This window comes from Plodia interpunctella, chromosome 18 (assembly GCF_027563975.2).
Source record: "Plodia interpunctella isolate USDA-ARS_2022_Savannah chromosome 18, ilPloInte3.2, whole genome shotgun sequence".
NCBI lineage: Eukaryota > Metazoa > Arthropoda > Insecta > Lepidoptera > Pyralidae > Plodia > Plodia interpunctella.
The window spans coordinates 4080703-4102829 of record NC_071311.1 but is presented as its reverse complement, the minus strand read 5'-3'; the positions used below and the strand labels follow the sequence as shown (position 1 = coordinate 4102829).

The following is a 22127-nucleotide window of genomic DNA, read 5'->3' as shown; positions in this document are numbered from 1 at the left end:
CTCATTCGTGGGCGATGAGTCACCGGTTGACAGGCTTTCTGAACTCTCAAAGAACTTTAACCGACCTACAGGCAAGGTTATGTCTAAATACACTGTTGACAATAAAAATATATAATCGACCTCGGTAGCGCAGTGATAAAGTGCTTGCCTCTGAACCGTGAGGTCCCGGCTTCGATCACCGGTCGGGTCATGATGGAAAATGATGAACATCTTTTTCTGTTTGGCCCTGGGCTAATCAGAAAAAGATGTTTATCTATATATGTATTTGTTATAAAATATACTATCGTTGAATTAGTTACTCAATCTGTGTAATTTGTCCTTATATATTTAATTTATATAAGCACTCTGTAACACTACACTTGGAATGAAACTCAAATGTAAAAGACAAATTAATAAATACAATATGATTGTATCTAGCATATATAGAGTAGATCTAAAACCTGGCAGGTTGTAATACCAGTTGATTCAGTTACAATATTTGGGTCTTTATATATTTTAAATGATCTTGAATTAAATGCATCTATTTTGTCTTAATCAGAATTATTTACAACTATATTAACTTGTTCATAGTTTGCATATAATGTACCTCCAATTTAGAAAATACAACATTGGTTCATGTGAAATCTATAAAAAACTTAAGCGAAATAACAAATAAAATTTCCAAGGTCGATGCATAAAGTACTTATTGTTTCATTTGACGCCATTTAATTTTATAATTAAGAGGTTGTCATGAGTTGATGTTGATCCTTGAACACTATTTAATACTAACTGGATGCTGATTGTTTCAGATGGTATTTCCGCAAAATAAAACGAATCGAAGCGGAGAAGAAGTTGCTTCTACCGGAAAACGAGCATGGCGCTTTTCTCATTCGAGATTCTGAGAGCCGGCACAACGACTTCTCGCTTTCAGGTAACTGAATTTTTATAAACCTTACAATTTAAGGTATAATAAGTAGCATGTTATTAATTAGTTACGAATTATAAAGACGAAAAGGAAATTAAATCATTTTGTATGAACAACTAAGTATTTGCAGAATTTACATATAAACAGTACAGACTATTGTTTACTTTTTAACAGTACAGACTATTATTATTCAGGGTTAAAGTTGTTATCTTTGTTGTTATCGTTACACATACACATAGATCCAAAAATTGAAAGTTTTTCAAAAACAATAGTCATGACATTCTAGATCTAAACAAGAAACATAAACCGAGCAGCCACTTACAACGATAAACCGGTTTAATTTTTTCTAAATTCCTATAAAACCGTGGGAACAAAGACTTCTCCATGTGCTTTTGTCATATTTATGGCTATCCGTAATCCGACAACTGTATCCGTTTATACTGAACGAACATTTGAACTGGAAGTATTATCACCAAAAATGTGTATTATATCATTTTAGAATATCAAGTACCTATTAATTCAGTCTGTCATTCTTCACCAAATTTACCAATTGTCACGTGTTTTTAAATATACATACTTAGATACCTACACATTAATTAACAGTTGTTTCATTAAGTCCTTTTGTTTATTTATTATTTAATACGATATTGAGCGTAAAAAATGTGTTTTCTGGAAACTTCTTTCCATTGCATCCGAAGGAAATTAGCATGACTGTAGTTTTCTGTGTAAAAACTTTAATGACGCTGAATCGTGACTAGCATCAACTTAATTGTGAATAAAAAGCATAATACGTAATCCACTGACTATAGATATCCGTAAGCAATCACTAGCGGGTAAGACAGATGTAGTAGTATTTAGCATTTGTTCGTAGACATGGTTTGCATACCGCCACTCTGTTGCGTCATATTGACATAACTGGGCCAATCCATCCATACTTCATGTGATTTATTCGCATTCTTTGTTCTGAAGCGAATGTGATGGTTCTTTACGATGGATACCAGACCTGCATGCAAATTTCATGTGTATGCAGATTTCCAACCATCTCGAAACGACAAGAATAGGCTAGTTGACAAATGTTTGCTTTTATGACGTAGAAACACCAGTGAAAAAAATACTGTGACAATGACAATTCTTTCAAAGATATGACAAAAATAAAATCACATTGTTGGACTTGTCCAAACGCTCCAAACTAAATGACACGTACAAGTGACGTCACAATTTGCTAAAAAGTCCGCAAAGAAGGATATGTTTCTTCGACAGCTACTTTTCAAATATTACGTTTATGGTGATGCTGACTATACAAGTTACAAAATTTTAGATTTTTATGGTGGTTGAGTTTGTTTTTATAATTTCATACTTTTTGAAAATGGACTTTTCAGCCAACTTTAAATCTTCGTATATTAACCCAGCTGCATTGTTACATTACAATCTATGAATTATCATAATGATTCTAAATATTTTTATTTTACCTAGATTATACATGTTATTTACAATTCTCTGACCTTGTCAACTACCCTATTCAATGAGGAACCCGTAGTTATAATAGAAGACTTAATAATAAACAATTAGAGCAAGGTAAAACCCAATGAATCATAGATAAAGTCTTGTATCTACAGTAGAATACCATAACACTGAAGACTTTGCTGACAGACAACGTACAGACAGCTGACTAAATTGCTGATTTTGGCATAGCATTTTGCTTATACACATTGCTACCTTTACATCTTGATTATTAACGTCGATATCATATTATTATAAGTCTGAACAATGACTTACTTATGCTAAATTATTCTTACAATGTAACAGTATACGTTAATCGCATGCTATACGTTAATCGTATGACGTAGCTCAGCAAACGTAGCTGATTTTTTATCGCGTCATAAGTCTGAAAGATTTTAGCAATTACCACATATTCAATACAATTCATTTCATTGCGGAACACATGTTCCGATGAACTACAGCACATATAGAGTAATTTGGACAAATTACTTTTGCCGTTGCCATTAATTTGATTCAATTGGCAAATCGGCTTGACATATGTACTTCTTCTCAACCCAATGTATCACAAGAAATAGATATAAATTATGTTTGCGCACATGATACAGATATTATTGTAGCCGCGGGAACAGGACAAAATAAGTCAATTGTGTGAAAATTTATGTAGAAATAAATGAGACAGATGCGAGGATTGGTGACAAGGCAGATCAAACGTGTCGAAGGGGAGTGAGTCTACATACTCTAGTCACTTCATTTATACCATAATATATCAGAACAACTGTTATATTTTTAGTGTTTGCATTTATATTGGTAAAGAGTATAAAGTAGGAAGTAGCTTTTAATAAAGTACAGTAAGTCTAACATATCGTGGGAACCTAACAAAATCAAACGTCCTTTCATGTCAACTCATAAACACACATAGAATTATTACTTATTTTCGCATAACAATACAAAGTCATACATTTTCCAATAACTTTCTCAATAAATGAAAGTGAAGTTTCGATTCTTTCACTTCAGCTAATTCATGCGACTGCTAAAAACTTTGATACTTTGCTAAGAGAAAAATAATATTTGCATACACAAAACATATGTTCTAACTTTGTTTATTGTAGAGCCAGTCATTTTCTAATATTTCACTTTAAAGTTGCTTAAGGAAAAGACAATGCGATTATGAGTCATATTACATTAACTAGAAAACACGTTTGAATGTGTATCTGTGGCCCAAACAGTTTAACGAAACATTATAAGCTTCTACTTCCCACTTTTATAAGGAGTCGGGCACAGTATGTCAGTTTCCCCCATTTCCCCCTCTATAGCTTGCCATCTTATTCGATACACCCTCCATATTCATGCTCTCTTTGACACAATCCATCCTCTTATATCAAAAAATCATTCAAAACATAAGAACATAAGAAAACATAAGAATATTTGGTGTCAATTTTTCTGGCACTCTTAAAAACCGTAATTTATGTAATATTACGATGAGCTAAAATTCAATGTCGAGATCATTTTTGTGTTTACTTGACCTTATTGTGCTATCCTTGTTCCTGTATCCTGTAATATACAAGACGAAAAATGACTTCCTCACGTCGCATCAATTCTGTTGCTTTTTATAATTTAACAGGTACTTTGTTTATCCTATTGGTATTTATTGGAACTTCAAAGTAATATCGTCTATCATCCTTGCCTTCAATTTTAGTTCACTCAAATACAAACTAGGTACTTCATAAATTTTATTTTTTGCTTTATTATTTTATTCAAAAGTTTTGCAATACTAACATTTGAATTCTGTGATGTCTGTTCTCCACGTCTATTGCATGTGTATAGTTTAGATTTGACGATTTATTGAATAAGTCACCGCTACGCTAACCCCATTTCAAAAGTGGGCCGTCGCTCTCTTGAAAATTAAGTGTTGCATACTAATTGCCTGGTTTGAAAATCATGCTTATTATATTAATTATAATAAGTAAGTACAATATTTATGCGCTATAAACGGCTGCTGACTTTCTTTCAAGTATATAAACATTTATAAATTTATTTTATCCAATTGGATCAGAAGTAACAGCTACTATTTTTAACCAAGGATATAAAAATTGTTTGATTTTAAAAAGTTAAAGATTTGAATTGAAGAGACACAGTTTACTATGCTGTTTCTCTTAAATTTTTCACGTAACATATAACGTTGCGTCCAGTAGATTTATTGTATCATACGATACATCACACTTACAAGCCTGCGAACACTTATCTTACTCTCTATTATTCAGATGGTTTAGCGACTTAAAGAGGATCTTGGCCTCTGATGCTAGCGTTCGCCACTCTTTTTTCTTCATTAGCTTATTTTATTTTAGTGCGAGATGGCGATACGGTGAAGCACTACCGGATCAGGCAGTTGGACGAAGGCGGTTTCTTCATCGCGAGACGCACCACCTTCAGAACGCTCCAAGAGCTTGTGGAACACTACAGCAAGGACGCCGATGGACTCTGCGTCTCACTCAGCAAACCTTGTGTACAGGTCAGTGTAAAATAATAAAAAAAGAGAAAACATACCTATTGCATTGCAAAATTGCAACCCAGTGTTTTTACTCGACGTAAACACAACTATAATTGCAACTTATTGGACACAACGCTGGGCGGCCCAGCTTAGCTCGGATGATACGTCTAAGGTACTTACAAAAACTGGTCAGAATTGTCGGCAGAGCCGATTTCATAATTACAGTTACTTATAGACCAAATAAAACTATAAAATGTGTTTTTTGTTTAACTGTAAGTCGTGATGTTAGCAAATTCAAATCCCGTGGAATAGGGTTTAGGGTTCCCGTATCTATTATATGATTAGCCTAACGGCTTTCCACTAATTAGTTAGGACCAATTCGAAACTAACATTAATTTTAAACTTATCGTCATTGGCTAATGGCTGTGGACGTAAATGTAGTTTTATTGCAGAAAATATTATCCAAGTATAAACCGGAAACATAAGGAACTAAACAAGCCATGGAAACTATTAATTTATTTTACTACCTGAGTTATTTAACGGAGGATCGATGACCCTCTTGAAAAAAGACATTAATAAAAATATATTAATAACTTAATAAATACAAATATAAGGATGTCTTGACCATACTCAAGGTCACTGCTACGCTTTACTTAATTTCTGAAGATAATTTGACATAAACAATCACACCGTAAATACTACACTGCGCTACGCAGAGAGAAAATGCTATTGTTTTACTAATATGTTTTTGGTTAAAAATAACTTATTAATCATCATAAGTTAGCTACTATTACTACCTTATTTCTCTATTGTATATATTGATAGAAGTCATTAATCAGTAATGCATTTAGATAGTTGCAATATATTAATGAACACTTTTAAAAAATTGCAAAAACTTTAATGCTCTTTGGGATTTCACAAGAAATCAAACCTGTATTTTAGAGCAAATGGTAAACACTTTTTTTTATTTAAATATTGACATTGTATGTATGGTTACTACGTATTAGATGAAATATATTATACTTATTCAAGAAAATTAGATATCAATTTCACAAGTTCAACATGTTTAAAACCTTCAACTTCAATACTGATCAAATTTTAAGGTCCCGATGATTCAACGTTACTCAACTTTGGTTTACCCTGTGATTTTACTGTCCAAACTTTTGTGCGGAATCATGTCAATGCCGTCGTATCATTTATGTGTGAAAATCAAACTCTTATTCATAATTCCAACGAAACCTGCATGGTCGTACTTTGAGAACCGCCGCTTTTTGCAATATTCGCAGTTATCATATGGACGTTGTAACTAGTTTAAAAAATGTGTGCATACATTTTTCCTTATCGCCGATTACACAAATTTTATAACAATGCCTTTTCTTGTCTACCCTCAAATTTAGTCCTTGTTGTACTCCTAGTCTATAAAACATATTGATAAATTTATTTTGTTAATATGTTAATTAACATCAATATTTTGGATTGATAAATGTCTTTTAGCGTTTAAGCTATTATGAAATTATGGGAAACTAGCACTTGACCACGGCTTCGCCTGTGTAAATTTCTCTGCGAAAGCGGAACAGACACGATTTTTATACAAACTTTCAACTCCCATTAGAGATGATTAATTACAGGGTGATTTAAAAAAAAATTGCCTTTGTTTGAACTAGGTCTTTAACTACCTACCTGCATGCATACTAAAATTGGACCAGTGGTTTAGCCGTGTAAGCGAACAGACAGAACTTTCGTATTTTTCATATTAGTGTGGAAGTATGGATTATTTGCCTTGGCTCTTTACCACCTACATTTATACAAATACGCATAAACGCTGCATTTAAAATGAAGAGCTATTTTGTTGAATTTACATAATTAATCGTATTGTTTTTATCTGTGTCTTCGAATAGCATGAATATTTATGTAATAATAGTTACGAAATTTATTATCGCGTATGTAACTTTAATCAGGTAAAAATGAGATAGGAAGATGAATAATTGATAATGATCCGTTACAATTGATCCGTTACAATTGATCTGACTCAAAGACTTTATTAGCAATTTTGATACATCAAAGACACGTGACTACCGGAAAAAAGGTTTGTGTTTAATATTATGAGACGTACATTGCAAAACTCGATATCGGGGCGATAAAATTTATGGTTTTCGATGCTGCGTCCAGCGCAAGTTCCGTGAGAAATGTTGCGAGCCATTAAACTGACGAGCACGCTTTAAATTCACCGAAGGAGGACTTATTTCCTGGATTGCAACTCTTGTGGTATTTGAACTTAACAAAACTCCATGTGAACATTTAATATCGTTATTTATGTTGTTCTACCATAGGCACCTGGGGACCTTTCACAGCTGGAATTAAGGAAGCTTAAACTATAAAGCCTCCAGTAACCCGCTATTTTTATGATCACACAAATAAAAAACTTGGATGGAACGCATATTATGCTCCTGTACTGATTTAATCATGTTTTAATTGCATTGTAAATGAAAAAGGTTGCGTAAAGAAATAATATGGCTCTTTATATCTTTCCATGCATAGATAGATAACGCACAAATTCCAATTATTCACATTTCTGACTGCATATATTTATATATTGCATACATCTGCTTACACAGAACATATGTATTATTTTGCATCGCTTACATATTTTCTAATTATTTACTTGGTATTGATTACAAAACGTGGACATTCCAGCATCACTAATGCAACAGAACATATAATGCAGCACGTAGTAATTAATCATATTTAAAATTCCTATTAAATGAATCTTGCATAAATGCTCCAGTTGGTAAGCTGTCTTCTCCGCTCCGTAGACACTAGAAACCTCCTGAAAATTATATAATCTCTACACTAACATACTATTGATACAATATAATTAAGTACACAGTGATAAGTAACAATACGAAATCTAAACGGAACTCATTTTCAATTGATCCATTAAGATTAAGACTATCTCCCAAATTGTACACTATTCTTCGCACGGCCGGCATATGTATTTATGTCCAATGGAACCGAAAATATTACTGTACCTGCTAAAAACGTCTGCGACATGTATCAAACGTAATAAAGCCTTAGTGGAATCAAGTTTAGAACTCGCTTCTCCAACTTCTTCAAATATGTACATCTGATAAATTTTACTCTTATTTCTACAATAGATCTTAAGTCGGTAATTCGTTATTCTCTTTATTTTATGCTATTGCCGTTCCAGTTTCGCGACCGGTCGGCCACCGCACCAAGGCCGAGATGGCCCCACTTTCGTTACGGACCATGCGTAAAATGCGCAACGTTCAATATAGGCAACACAACAAATCTTTTTTGTGAGGATTTGTGCATCATTTTGTCAATATTTATCTCCTTTAACCAAATTAATGTGATTGGTTAAGTCACAAATGTTTTTCCGTTTGTGACGTCCAAAATAACTTTATTTTAACGCACAGGCATTTCTGGCACTCGTTTTACCTCTCACACAATTAGTCCTTTATCTCATTCTATTTTCCTTTGATTTATCAAAGGAAAAGTGAATATTTTTTTTCAAATAAAAATTACAATAAATGAGTGTTTTATTGAATACAATTGACGTCATTAAGTTAAAATATGAAATCAAAATTATTCTCAGCAGTTTCCACAGCGATTGTGTCTTTTAAATCTAATGAAGGTATTTGTTCTTCGTACAATGTGCACGTCGACGAACAAAATAAGAATTGTTCACGATTTCGGTGAAAATTTCCACTGTTTTGCCAATCAACAACACTTAAGTATTACATATAATTTTAAAATTTCCATTTTCATCTTAATTTTAATTGATTGGTCATACACGTGCAATACCCATGACATTTTGTTTTAATTTAACAAGGTTATCATTACCCATTCTAATTTATATTTATTCTTTTTTTTTATATACGTGACTATGAAATTTTAAAAAAGTCCGAGTCTATTGTTCGTTGTAATCATATTACAGAAATCTCCATATGATGATCGTTGACAAATAAGATTTACGTAAAGTTTCAATCGCTTTTTACATAATGGCCGCTTGTATGATATCGTGCACTAAAGTTTTACAAATTAGTGTTATAATGACTATTGTTTTAAATGCACGTTTGTCAGTTGTCACTTATATTGATATGCAATTAATTATATGTTTTGAATTTCTGAAGATGCCTCCTGAAAGTTTGAAATTCTGCCTACTTTGTAGTAGACTCTCAGCATTATCCCTAATCTATGCTGATAATACGGTATCCTTCACGAATTCGACTTGCACATACACTTGCACATACTTAATTCCACCTCACTGCCGGTATTAACGGTTAATTCATATCATCACTCGTGCCTTTTAATGATTTAAAATGAACATGCCACATGCTGTATCGAGTAAAGAATTACTTCTTCAGCATTTAATATAATAACTGAACGGAATTGCAATAATTTACTAACACAAAATTAATACAGTACAGAAGTATACGAAACACATGATCTTAGCACGATATTTGTGTTTCGTTTGTTTTGGAAATACATGAATAAAAATAGTTGCATTGGGGTCTATGTTACTACTAAATAATCATATTTTATTAACAATCATGGATTGATTGTCGATAAAATATGATTCTCTGTTCCATTAAATAGATTTCAAATTCGGTAAAAGTAATATTTTTGCAATTATTGAAAATACCACTCGAGGATAAAAGTAATAACGTATTTTACGTTATTACTTTTATCCTCTGTAGTCCACTGCGCGAGGGTCATTTCCGTAGTATATAAAGAACTATTTCATCGATATATTGTGTTAAATGTTATTAAAGATATTGGTGCTCATTTAATAAAAAGTCACATATGTTTTCTCTTTAATTTGTAGTTAATACAATTTTGCATTTACACACGTCCCCAGATACCGCTTATTACGGACGACTCCAAAAATATCTCGCCACATTGCAAATAAATTAAGAATAATTTTCATTTTTCAAAGCTCTACCGGTTTTGTAATGATTAAACACGCGGAAAAAACGGGCTTCGCCGTCCTGACTTTTAGGGTCAAAACTGGTTTTGATATTAATTTTTCAAATTCCTTGTCAAAGATAAATGAACAATACAACTTTGATCGACCCGAAGGATTGATTGAAATTAAGTAATCGTGTTAACGTTAAATATAATTAAATAACAGATTGTTTTCCTAACAGAGAGAGAGAGAGTCAGAGGAATTTAATTTATTCAAAAAATATGTATAGTGTTATACACTTTTACTCTTTAAACGGACAGGATATTGTAAAATATCCTTTATTTTTATATATATTATTTAGAAGTTCAATATGATTGATTGTATAACGTTATAACACTATTGCGGAGTGGTTACATCATTCATCAACGAGATTTACGATTTACACATATAACTATACACATTGGGCTCTCCCGAGAATCTTTTTATACCAGAATTAATTTAAAGGAATAAGAAAAATTTTAATTTCTTACTCTCATTTTACAAATCTTCTAGGTTTGGAATATGTATGTCATTTTGTTTATACAAATAAAGGTTTATCTATTTATATGATATATATAGTTTATATTTAGAAGGCCACTATTGTACTTATATTTAGGAAATCCCTTATCAAAAATAAACGATTTGGGTTTTACATACTCCCACTTGGCTAATATGTAAATTGAATTTTGTGTAATGGACATTAGCGACACCATACGCGTGATATGATTTAGCAAAAGGCTCCGATGACCCAGTGACTCCTGCCATTCGTGACCCCGCTGATGCGTTTGCGCAATTTGTTTGCCACAAAACATTGCTTATTGGGTTTATTAATCAAACATAATTCCTATTCTTGGGCGTGAAATGATGGAACACGTCAATGACTAGACAACCCTATTTATATCTTCTATCAATTACTTATAAAAAAATTGAAAATGTTATCCTTCCTTCACGACACAATGGTGTTTTTCTCTATTCATTAAATAATTTCGCAAAAAGTTAGATTCAAACCCATGTAACGGTTTCCGTCAGAAGTCAGGAAAAAATATTGGGTGTAAACCTATTAATATTATAAATGAAAAAGTTTGTGAGGATGTGTGTATGTATGCATATATGCATATATGTTTGTTACTATTTCACGCAAAATCTACTGGACCGACTGTTATGAAATTTGGTATCTAATAAATTATGAGTTATTAGGTACATTTTATCCTGAAATTCCCAGGAGCGGGAGCGAAGCCCCGGGGCGAAGCTAGTAACTCATAAATCTAATAATTTACAATTTTTTTCTGGTTTTCCACGCGCATTGTCATGGTATATTTATACTGTAAGTAAACGTTTCATTATCCAGCTGCAATTAAATGAACGCGACCCGTGATGATAAAGGTAGTTACCATGCAAACCACTTTTTTTACAAATTCAAGAAAAAAATATCTTTATAAAGAATATTTAATTAATTGCTCATAACGCCATAACTTAAAAGGACTCACTTTATAAAACTTTTTTGTTACGGATATTGCAATACAGGTATCGCTTAATACCTAAATGTGATATAATTACCAACACAACCCAAAATTACACTAGAAGACTACCCAAGTGGAGTTGAAGCGACAGCACAAACCGAAAATTTAAAGCAGCAGTTTTACCCAAAGTTGACCTGAAAGTAAAAAAAAGTGGAACGTTTCAAACCTTTTACACAATTTTCAATAATAGCTTTTATTTTATGCATCTAGACGTTGTTTTGCCGTGCAATATGAGATGTAAGTACCTACCCACTAGATAGGTTTGCCATTGTGGTCGAACCAAGCGTGACAATGACAAACCAGACACACCGTCGCGGCCGCTGCCCACTGAAGATATTAAATTACTTCATGACATTATACACAACTTATATTACAGTCTCCTCTTTGCAAGTTAGTGTAAATAATTTTAATAAAATACTTGACAAATAGGGAACGTTTAGAATTAAAAAACATTTGTTTGTAAGGAACTTCTTTGTTGCGCTTAAACAGTCTTTGCCAGTTAGTGTTTTTAGCATACCTGGGGAATAGGAAAAACTTCTAAGAAACTATTGCGATTAAAATAGTTATGCAAGATACATCGCGTTTTTGGCGACTACACGAAGCTCATACTCGAAATTTAAAATAGATAGAATAACTCAACACGACAAAATGCTTATACAAATATAAGTAGGTTTTGGCGGCCATCGTCCATACATAGAGAGGCTTGGATACATGAGTAGGAGGGAGTTCAGTCCCGTATGCTAAACAGGAGAGCCGCGGGTCATTGCCCCTCCTTTCTCAGAATAACCTCGGATTTTTAACTCTAACCACACTTATGCCACAGTATAATAAAGAATACTACGCTTAAGCCATGAATACATTCAGTGCAGACAATTCAAAATGCATAACAAAGGAACATAATTCGGAATAATTATTGCTTTTACATTAGAAAATTTGTAGTTTAGAAAAAAGTGAAGTACCTATATGCTGGATTTGATTTGTGATCTGTTATTATGTCACCTTCGTTATACTGTACAATATATTGACGTGGGCACATGGATACAACTTTTTAAAAATTTTAAGATAGAATAACTACTCTGACGTAGCTTTAATTTTACACTGATATACTAGGCAAATATAGGTAGGTATTAATAAATTAATACATCCGTGCATCCATTGGAACTTTTCATTTTCACTAATTGAAATACTAAAATTAAAATTAATATTTGTTACAGGTGGAAAAGCCAGTGACAGAAGGTCTCTCACACAGAACGCGCGATCAGTGGGAGATTGACCGTTCATCACTTAAGTTCGTGAGGAAACTGGGACATGGGCAGTTCGGCGAAGTCTGGGAGGGCCAGTGGAACAACACCACCCCTGTGGCCATCAAAACCCTCAAATCTGGCACTATGGATCCGAAGGACTTCCTCGCCGAGGCACAGATAATGAAGAAGCTGCGTCACAATAAACTCATCCAGTTGTATGCTGTCTGTACGCTTGAGGAACCGATCTATATCATAACTGAATTAATGAAGAATGGCTCTCTGCTTGATTACTTGCAAGGTAACTTTTAAGATCTTTTTTTTTAATGAGAATTAAGCGGAAATGTAGATTCGATAAATTAAATAATTTTTGTTTTAAGAATAAGTAACTAGTCCGGGCTGAATTCTACTCGAGTCTCTAATGCTTAATCTACTTTAAATTTATAACTAAATTCTTGGCTATATGTGGCATTTGCACTACCTTTGTATCATTTCAATTTATTTAATAATGATTATTAGTTGCGGCCGTTTGGTGTTGTCTATGTATTTATTTATATTTATAAATATGAATGACATACATTTATAGTTTGGTTTCTACTTTTAGTGCAATCACACATTACGTCATGAAAATATGCTTACGTATAACATTTTGCTAAATAGAGTTATAAATCTACCTTTGATAAGAATAAATATTTGCATTAAATACAATGACTAATAATGTAACATTACAGACCATGAGTTTGATAATAATATAAACTGCGTATTTACGATATGCAGACTAAATGCTATAGTAACCATATATTGAACCATACAGACATGGGTTACGAAGGGCTAGACTAAAAGTTGATTAGAAGACGTAGTCGGATTTATTTTTACGAGTTTTTGGACGAAGCGTGCTGCGGAATTTTAATGATATATGATTTTTTTTGTGTTCTCATTTTAATACGACGCTTAAACATAATGTTATTATAAATTCCATGAAGACGAATTCGCGGGCAAATACTCCTTGTTGATGTTGTATGAATGTTGATGAAGTGTATATTATATTGCTTTTATGTCTCAATGATCAATGAATTCCTGTTTAAATGCTTTGTTGTAGTTATCACGTAGGCTATATAACGATTCATTGTTGTTGTTATGGAATTGCAAATTACTTTGTTATATACACGTTTTCGCTAATGTGTCAATTAATATGTCCAAATCGTTTGTCACTATCATAAAAAAAAATATTGAGAAACTAGCGATACGAAGGGCTCAAAACTTCGTCAAAATGTACCTAAACTAAAAATTTAAATAATCTCATTTAAAATTTTCTAGGCAAGGGTCGCGGGTTGAAGCTGCAGCAGCTGATCGACATGGCGGCGCAGATAGCGAGCGGGATGGCGTACCTCGAGTCTCAGAACTACATCCACCGCGACCTGGCGGCCAGGAACGTGCTCGTGGCAGAGTCCAACATCGTCAAGATTGCTGACTTCGGCCTCGCGAGGCTTATCAAGGTGTGTTGATGTGCGTCTGTCTCTAGCGTTAGATAGCGAGCGGCATGACCCTTCCGGACTACATGTTGAATAACTATTTATAATGCGATCGACCTCAACCTCTGGCGACCTGGAGCATCGCACCTCTGAACTACAGGTAAAGCCGCCCTTGATTGATGTGAAGTCATCTTACGATGGGATTTGATTCTGTTTTGAAATCACCAATTCCATTATACGCAAAACACACGGCATCATAGCAATAACAAATAAACCTGTACCTGACCGTGGGAGCAATTTATGCCTAACATTGGTTTTTACGTTTTACATTGAAGAAAAAAACTAGTGATGATACCTATATTACGTAAGCTTCGACATAATTAGCTAAAATTTTCAGTCTAGCAAAAATTATTTACGCGTTTTAGGTAATTGATTTTATGTAAATCGCACTGTCCCGATTGCCTAGGCAGTAGAAGAATGTTGTAATGTGAAAACAAAAGAGAAATTTGCAAATGAATGCATTAGCCCTGTTTCGAAGATGCTCGGAATGTCCACTCATTAATTTATTTTACTGCCACATTTCCATAACACATTAACCGATCATTATATGCTATTTACTGTATTTGATAGCAAATTCAATAACACGCTAATGATAAAAACTAGATATCAACTAAAAGAAGAAATTTTTGACACACACATCCTTATATTAATTACAATAACATTCATTGACTTAGAAGATTTATATTAATCATTTAATAACAATTTATTCAATACAGTTTGCAGTGCCCTGGATGCCGCTAGATAATGAATTCAGTTTAGTTCTAGGCTTTAAATGAAAATAAAGTAAACAATATAAGTTATTATAAATTCATATTTGTGTCTGCATTTAAAAACAATCTAATTGCAATTTCGATTTCGTTCACCCAGTTAGCAACACAGAAAAGTGCAAATACTATGCGAAACCAAAAACAATAGAGTTTTAAAAAGTATTGTTTCTAGATGTTGTGAAGAACCAAAAAGAAATGACACTGCTCCTTATTGTTGTAGATTTATGGAAATCTGTGGTCTGCAATGGAAATACACGTGTGAAAGTTATTTAAACCGCAACATAAAGTAACTATTGAAATTCTGTGGTAAAACATACCATTGTGTTCTTTCTTTTATAACATGATGTAATCTCAAATACCGATATATTATACTACAAAGTTATGTATGTTTATCATGATATTTATGGTTTAAGTTCTAGTTAATATAGAGTTATCAACCAACTAAATTTATTTAATTGTTAATCACTCAAATATCCATGTCATAATTTTAGCACCTTTTTGTACGAATATAAATAGCTAAAAATAGTAAGTAATGACATTAAACATTTGATTCATGATATTTAGCGAATTTATGTTAATGCTATTCCGCTATGATATTTCTTTTATTATGTAAAAAAATGGATTAATGGCACCATAAATAAATTAGTAGAGCCACAAAATGTCACGACACTCGTGTATATTTACAATATTTATGTAACGCCTTATTGAGTTATTGTTTGTCATTATAGGGGGAAATACTTAGTTTGAATAATTCACTATAATGTAATAAGTAATATAAGTATAATTCACTATTATTGCTAATGGTGGTTCCTTTACGCAACTTATTAATAGGTCCTTAACTACCTACGCTATATGTATATTAGTTTAAATTTATGATTGTGAATTATAGAGTTGCGTAAAGATTCACATGTACGATGCACATGGAAGATACAAGTGTTATTGAATACCGGTACGTATTGTCGTGGTCGTAGTTATTACAATAAAATAAAACGTGACTGATCAAGTACTGCATGATTATTTTAATGTGTCTTTTTTACTCTTCACATGAATAACATTATTTATAGGTTTAGTAAAAGATTTTTTTTCTTGTTTGTAAGTGCATTTTCATAAATTATTTTCATATTGGAGACTGAAAGTCTAACGTGAATTCTTGCAAGTTTCACATTAATACACAGCTTTAGAATTTTAATTGAAGAACTTTACTTGAAGAAGCGGCGCAACAAACTTCACTGCAGCCTTTTCTTCAAAGTCTGTCAATTAACAAATCCGTCTACGTCGAAAATAATAAAAATTAATAATGCAATTGTATTGTCATGTGGCAGGAAGACGAATACGAGGCGCGCGTAGGTGCGCGGTTCCCGATCAAGTGGACGGCGCCGGAGGCCGCCAACTACAGCAAGTTCTCCATCAAGTCCGACGTCTGGTCCTTCGGCATCCTGCTCACTGAGCTCGTCACATATGGACGAATACCGTATCCGGGTTAGTGTGGATTTGCTTTGAACACATTAAGGCACATTTGAGAGCAGTTTAATTTAGTTTCCAGCATTTTTGGGTGAATCATGTACAACTCCGTCTTTTGCTCTTTAGCATTAAGCTTAGTTCTCACACAATGCCAGTATATTTTTTTTTCATAATCAATGAAAGTGCGTTAATGGATTACTTTTATCTAAGTATTATATTTTTTATATATAGTAAAGTTAAACTGGAGAGTACACTTTAAAGAGTTTATCTCTGCATCTATCAATTATTTTCAAATTTTTGAGTGTATGCCTATTTTATGAAGCCTATTTTATATTAGGATATCTGATGAGCGGTTCCACCCTTTCTTCGCCCCTTTTCCAACGTAAAAAAATTATGCAAAGCTCCGCCACTTTACGTAACGAGTGCACCTTGCATTATAGCTGTGCACAAGTTGATTGACACCCGGTTCATCTATATTAGATCCATGCTTGAACGTAACCAATATTGTCGCAGGAATGACGAACGCGGAGGTCCTTCATCAAGTGGAGCACGGTTACCGGATGCCGTGTCCGCAGAACTGCCCGGCGCCGCTGTACGAGATCATGCTGGAGTGCTGGCACAAGGACCCGCTGAAGCGGCCCACGTTCGAGACGCTGCAGTGGAAGCTGGAGGACTTCTTCACCATGGACAACTCTGAGTACAAGGAGGCCTCCGCCTACTGAGCCCGGCCCTCCCTGCCGCCCCACCGACACGCCATCACGCATCATGTGAGTTTCTCCTTACTGTTTAACAGTTAACCTCTTAGAATGTGGAAATCAGTAAATTTCTTTTCTGTAGAAAATTAATCTTGTGACAACTAATCTATTCCTGCCTTTAACACGTACGAATTGTATATTGAATTGTGTCAAAAAAATATTTTTGACAAGCCTTTATTATCGCCAATGAGTTGATTTTCAGTTATTGCAATCATTTGACAAAAAATTGTACCTATAAACCGTTGAGAGCCGATTTTTATTGTCATCCAAACTAGATATGTATATAATATCAGCTCAATCTGTTGAAGATATTTATACGATTCAAAGTAGAGTTTCAAGATACTATTCGAACATAGTTATATTTATACATACATTGCAAATTAAATTTATAAACATAAACAAGAATTTAATAGAGTGGTTGACCTATTATTAGTCACTTCGACCTTTTTCTCGACATAATAACAAGACACAATGAGAAAATGTTTTTGTTTTTGATGATCTCAGCATGTTTGAAATTTTGTGGATATAATTCTTCTAATTTAGTGTCTATTCTATTTACATCTTATGATATCTAGTTAAGTAAATATTTGATCTCGAGTATAATATATAAAATAAGATGCAAGAATAATAAAAAGAACTAGATTGACTTCCTTACTGTTCAAAATTAGAGAGTAGATAACAGATACTTTGAGAATAACTTAACTGTCCATGATACACGATAATTTTATTAACGGATAAATTACTCTGTATGTAACGCGACACTGACATTTTCTTGTCAATTACGCAACTAATAAGTAGTTGCACAATGATTTATGTAATTATGTACATACCTGTTTATTGATTACAATTATTGTAAGTACTCATGGGAATATTGTAAATTGATGTTCCTATATATACATACACTTAACTATTAAAGAGCTACAGATATTTCTTGAATCAGAAGACTTTAGTAACAATATGAAATAATCGAATACATTAATATTCAATTGATATAGGCCAAGTTATTTATATTTTTTGCCGAAAATAATGAAATAATTACAATATATTTGAGTTGATTGAGGAGCCACTTAGGTCTCTGAAAGTATGTGATGATTATTTATATCTTCACATGACGACCTACCTGTCTTAGTCCCCACTCCCGTTCGCTATCGAGAGGTTCTTGGTTCGATTCCCCGTGCAATCACGAATATTTTGTCAGGCCGCGACACGAGCTTAGGACTTGTGTGTAGATTGTTGTCAATTGATTATTAACATTCCATAATTGTATACGTTTGTGATCGCAGCCGCCAGGGCTGTACCACATGCCGCCGGAGCTGCTGCTGCACGGCAGCGCGTCCATGCAGCACCTGCAGCTGCACGCGGCCGGGGCGCTGCCGCACGCGGGCAGCCTGGCGCAGCTGCCGCGCCGGCCGCCGTGCCACCATCACCGCCACCACCGCGCGCCCTGAGCTGTCCACAGACCACACAGTCCGACCCCCGCTACATCGCGCCACTGCCACTTTGTGATATCGACGCCTATACTGTAATATGCTGTGGGTAAGGATCGATTTTGATGTCTTGGGTCGCGGTCTAATTGCTCCGTCGTCCTCCGTTTTTTTTACATAGGTTTTGACATTGATGTGCGTCGACGTTCGTCAAAACGCCATACGATTTCTGCGTTGATCTGTCGACGGACGTCAACGCAACGGAAGACGACGGAGCGCAACGGAGCAATAAGGACTGGCCTCGTTTTATATTAATATTTTGCAATGTTACAATCGGATGAGTTTTTTTTTATGTTATGGCAAACGGTATTTTGCCAACATTTAAAAAATCTAAGCGTCATGCGACTAACTGTAAAGGCATAGTGACGTCACTATTTGGAATCAAAATGTATTCTAAATATATTTTAATCAGAATCACAAAACGGTAAATCAAGTACTTATTATATTATTTACTTTCCAAATCAATTTGAATTCATGAATTAAAGTCCCAGAAGAATATACAAACGCTAAGACTAGTTTTATAAAATGGGAGTAGAAAATAATAGCTTTAAAAATCGATCCTTATCACCTATTTATAGTATTAATATTAGAAGTGTCGAATGAAATGTTTTGTAAAACAAATCTAGGTCTTTTAAGACTGTTTTGTACCATCTGTAACTTAGGACCTAGTTTAGGCTGATAACCTAACTCCTTTCAAAGTGTGTCGTTGACCATGTTCTTCAACATTCCCAGTTAACCCTAGCACTGGTTTTTCTTCATACATTGGTAAATTTAGAACATTTTTCCTAAAAATACTTTGATTACTAGATGTGATCTTAAAATAACTAGCGTGCAGAGAGGGCCAATGCGTTAAGCCCATCATGTCATATTCGATCGGGGCAGGTCGCAAGCCTAACATAATAAAAATATTAAAAATTGAACATCTCGTAAGTACTTTACACAAACGAAAAATCTATGTGGGTTTGCGGTTTTGCACCGACCATGTAGACGTAATTTTATTACAATTCGATCGGTAATAAGTTTAGTTAGACTGTCTACGATTTTTCTAAATATATTTAGCGTACCATAGGTTAACTTTAAAGTTCTACAAGTGTTGAATAAGCCTCTTAGGTGAGCGTTGATATTAATCGAGAATGACGTCGTTAGATGAAGCCGCTTCTGAAGTTCACTGCTTCTTGTTATTTTCATGAATGCAATAAACTGGACATATCAGTACATATTAGCTTTGACACGTATTCGTAATTTTTTGCGCCCCTACTTTTGTTGCTGCATTTATGTCGTACATATTTATAATATACATAATATATTTACTGCGATTTAATTTGCAACTGAGCAATTTACCCGGTTTTAGAAACAAGGTATTCGATGGAGTTGACATTAGAGGCTGTTCCATAACAAAAAGACATTGGTTCCGCATCACATTGGAGTGCAAGTGGCGCCGTGGGGTAGCAGACTAGCAGTGGCTGGATCCGTGTGCGGTCGCGCGGAGCGTGAGAGTGCGTGTAAGGAGGAAATTTAGGCTCGGCAGGGAAAATAGTCGTGCGAAATGCACGACTTGCAAGGATTTATTTTTAAAGAGGCGATATATTGATTAGGTATTTCACCTTCGTATACCATGAAAGTAGATATTGATTGGTGATAGATGCCAAATAATCCTAATAAAGAACTGAGTTTTATATATATATTAACTGTTCTGAGGGTAGTTAGACGTTAGATTTTTATTTGTATAAATTAAAATCAAGTAAGCCTTTCTGTATATTTAAGAAAGGTCATAATATTTATTTAGTAATTTTTATTTTATTTTCCTATCAATTAGATAATTCTTCTGCTCAACAATGAACCCTCATTACATTATGTTGAATTTTATCGTATGCGAATTCAAATTTGATATTTTATTTGTGCCAAGACTTTTAGTTTAAGTGGAATATCGCGTTCCCATGATATAAATCCTAATACCCAATAACATATACAAACATATATACTCTTACGATAAAGTAAGACATAATAATTGGCCTAAGTAAATAAGTATTTTTGAATGTGTAGGTTTTGTATCCTAACATTTTTAGAGTAAACTAAATGTATTTAATATTTATCAATAACTTCATTATGACGACATCAAAACATGGTATTCAATTGAATTAATGCACATATCGGAAATGTTTGAGACATGTGCAATAATATTTCCAAACCGGTGCTTATACATATATAAAAATGGAGATTCCTTCGTCATTTATTGTCGTCCTCAGAACACTTAAGTAATCGTCGATGTAAGCTTTTGATTATAATAGTTACAACTACAAAAAAATTATCGATTTGCAGTTGTTTGTTGTCTTGTAAATCGATTGTTTCGTCACCTGTATATAGAACTGATGTAGCATTGATTATGGTTATGGATGATATTAGAATGTTGGTATTAATGATTGATTTTTTACGCAATAAGCTCTACTGACTCAATGTTCACCGATTCTTATCATTCCAATTGGAAGATTGCAATAAGCATAGGTACATATTGAATTATTGTGACAAGTAGAAAAGTTTTTGTACAATGCTAGGCAAAACAAAATGCAACTATATCGCACAAATAATTATAAACCTAATCATAAGGTGCCTAAATATTTGCATTTTTACGTCACAAAATATAAATTTAGTCAGGAATTGGTTAAGGTATACTAATTTGTGGTAATCTTGACAATCCAATATTTCGGACAAATTCTCAATGCACTGTATTTAAAGCACGAATTATGTATAAAATGTATCTCGGTTTAGACAGTTACTCGATTATTCCAGAAGATCGGAAATGTATGATAGAAGGATTTGTATACGCTGTAATTGACCTTCCTCAATAATATTACAATTTATTTTTACTCTACATACTGTGTATTATTTTTATAATTTATTGCATAAATCTATCTAAGTTTTAGCTGTATAAATTTTAGGCTTTATGCTTTATTTCAATTGCTAAGTATGCTGTTTATCTTTTATGGCAATATTATTCCCTATCTTATAATTAGTTAGCCAATTTATAAGTGCTTCTCTTATTCATCACAATAATATGAAAAAATTAAGATGCGTAGGCTAATATGTGAATGATGAGTGTTTAGATATAACTAGAATTTATTTAGTAATTGTTGCTGTGTTACTCGCCATTTGTACGTGGATTACAGTGCTGTACAGCTGTAGTAGGTATGCTTCGGCGACCGGGAGATGAATTCAGAAATCAAGCTCGACTGATGTTAGTTGATACTGTAGTTGCGACGTGGAGTAAGGTGTTATTACCTCCGAGTATCAATAATCTATTTTAGTTTCTCTTTCATCCGATATTACATTGACATGCAGTGATCACTCTATGAAGCTGAAGTTTTTTTGATCTCTCAATGCTTCCTGGTCATAAAACTTGCGTGACAGTGTAGTATAGGCTATACGTATAATTATATCTTCGATTTATTATATATTTCACTTATTTGTAAAGATTTTTTTAACACAAATAAATATAAATGTGAAATACG

At 33.6% G+C, this 22127-nt stretch overlaps 1 protein-coding gene across 3 annotated transcripts in view; it reads left to right on the top strand.

Annotated features, from left to right (window-relative positions):
- Nucleotides 1-22125, top strand: part of Src42A (Src oncogene at 42A) — a 48404-nt gene extending 26279 nt beyond the window's left edge. For 2 of the 3 annotated variants that reach the window (XM_053758197.2, XM_053758196.2), the window contains exons 2-8: nucleotides 789-910; nucleotides 4750-4913; nucleotides 12596-12923; nucleotides 13940-14118; nucleotides 16244-16400; nucleotides 16896-17149; nucleotides 18421-22125. In XM_053758197.2, coding sequence (XP_053614172.1) covers nucleotides 789-910; nucleotides 4750-4913; nucleotides 12596-12923; nucleotides 13940-14118; nucleotides 16244-16400; nucleotides 16896-17104 — 1159 coding nt within the window. In that variant the 3' untranslated portion in view covers nucleotides 17105-17149; nucleotides 18421-22125. The remainder of the gene's footprint in view (nucleotides 1-788; nucleotides 911-4749; nucleotides 4914-12595; nucleotides 12924-13939; nucleotides 14119-16243; nucleotides 16401-16895; nucleotides 17150-18420) is intronic. The other variant, XR_008405524.2, reaches the window with a different exon arrangement.
- The last annotated feature ends 2 nt before the right edge of the window (nucleotides 22126-22127 follow it).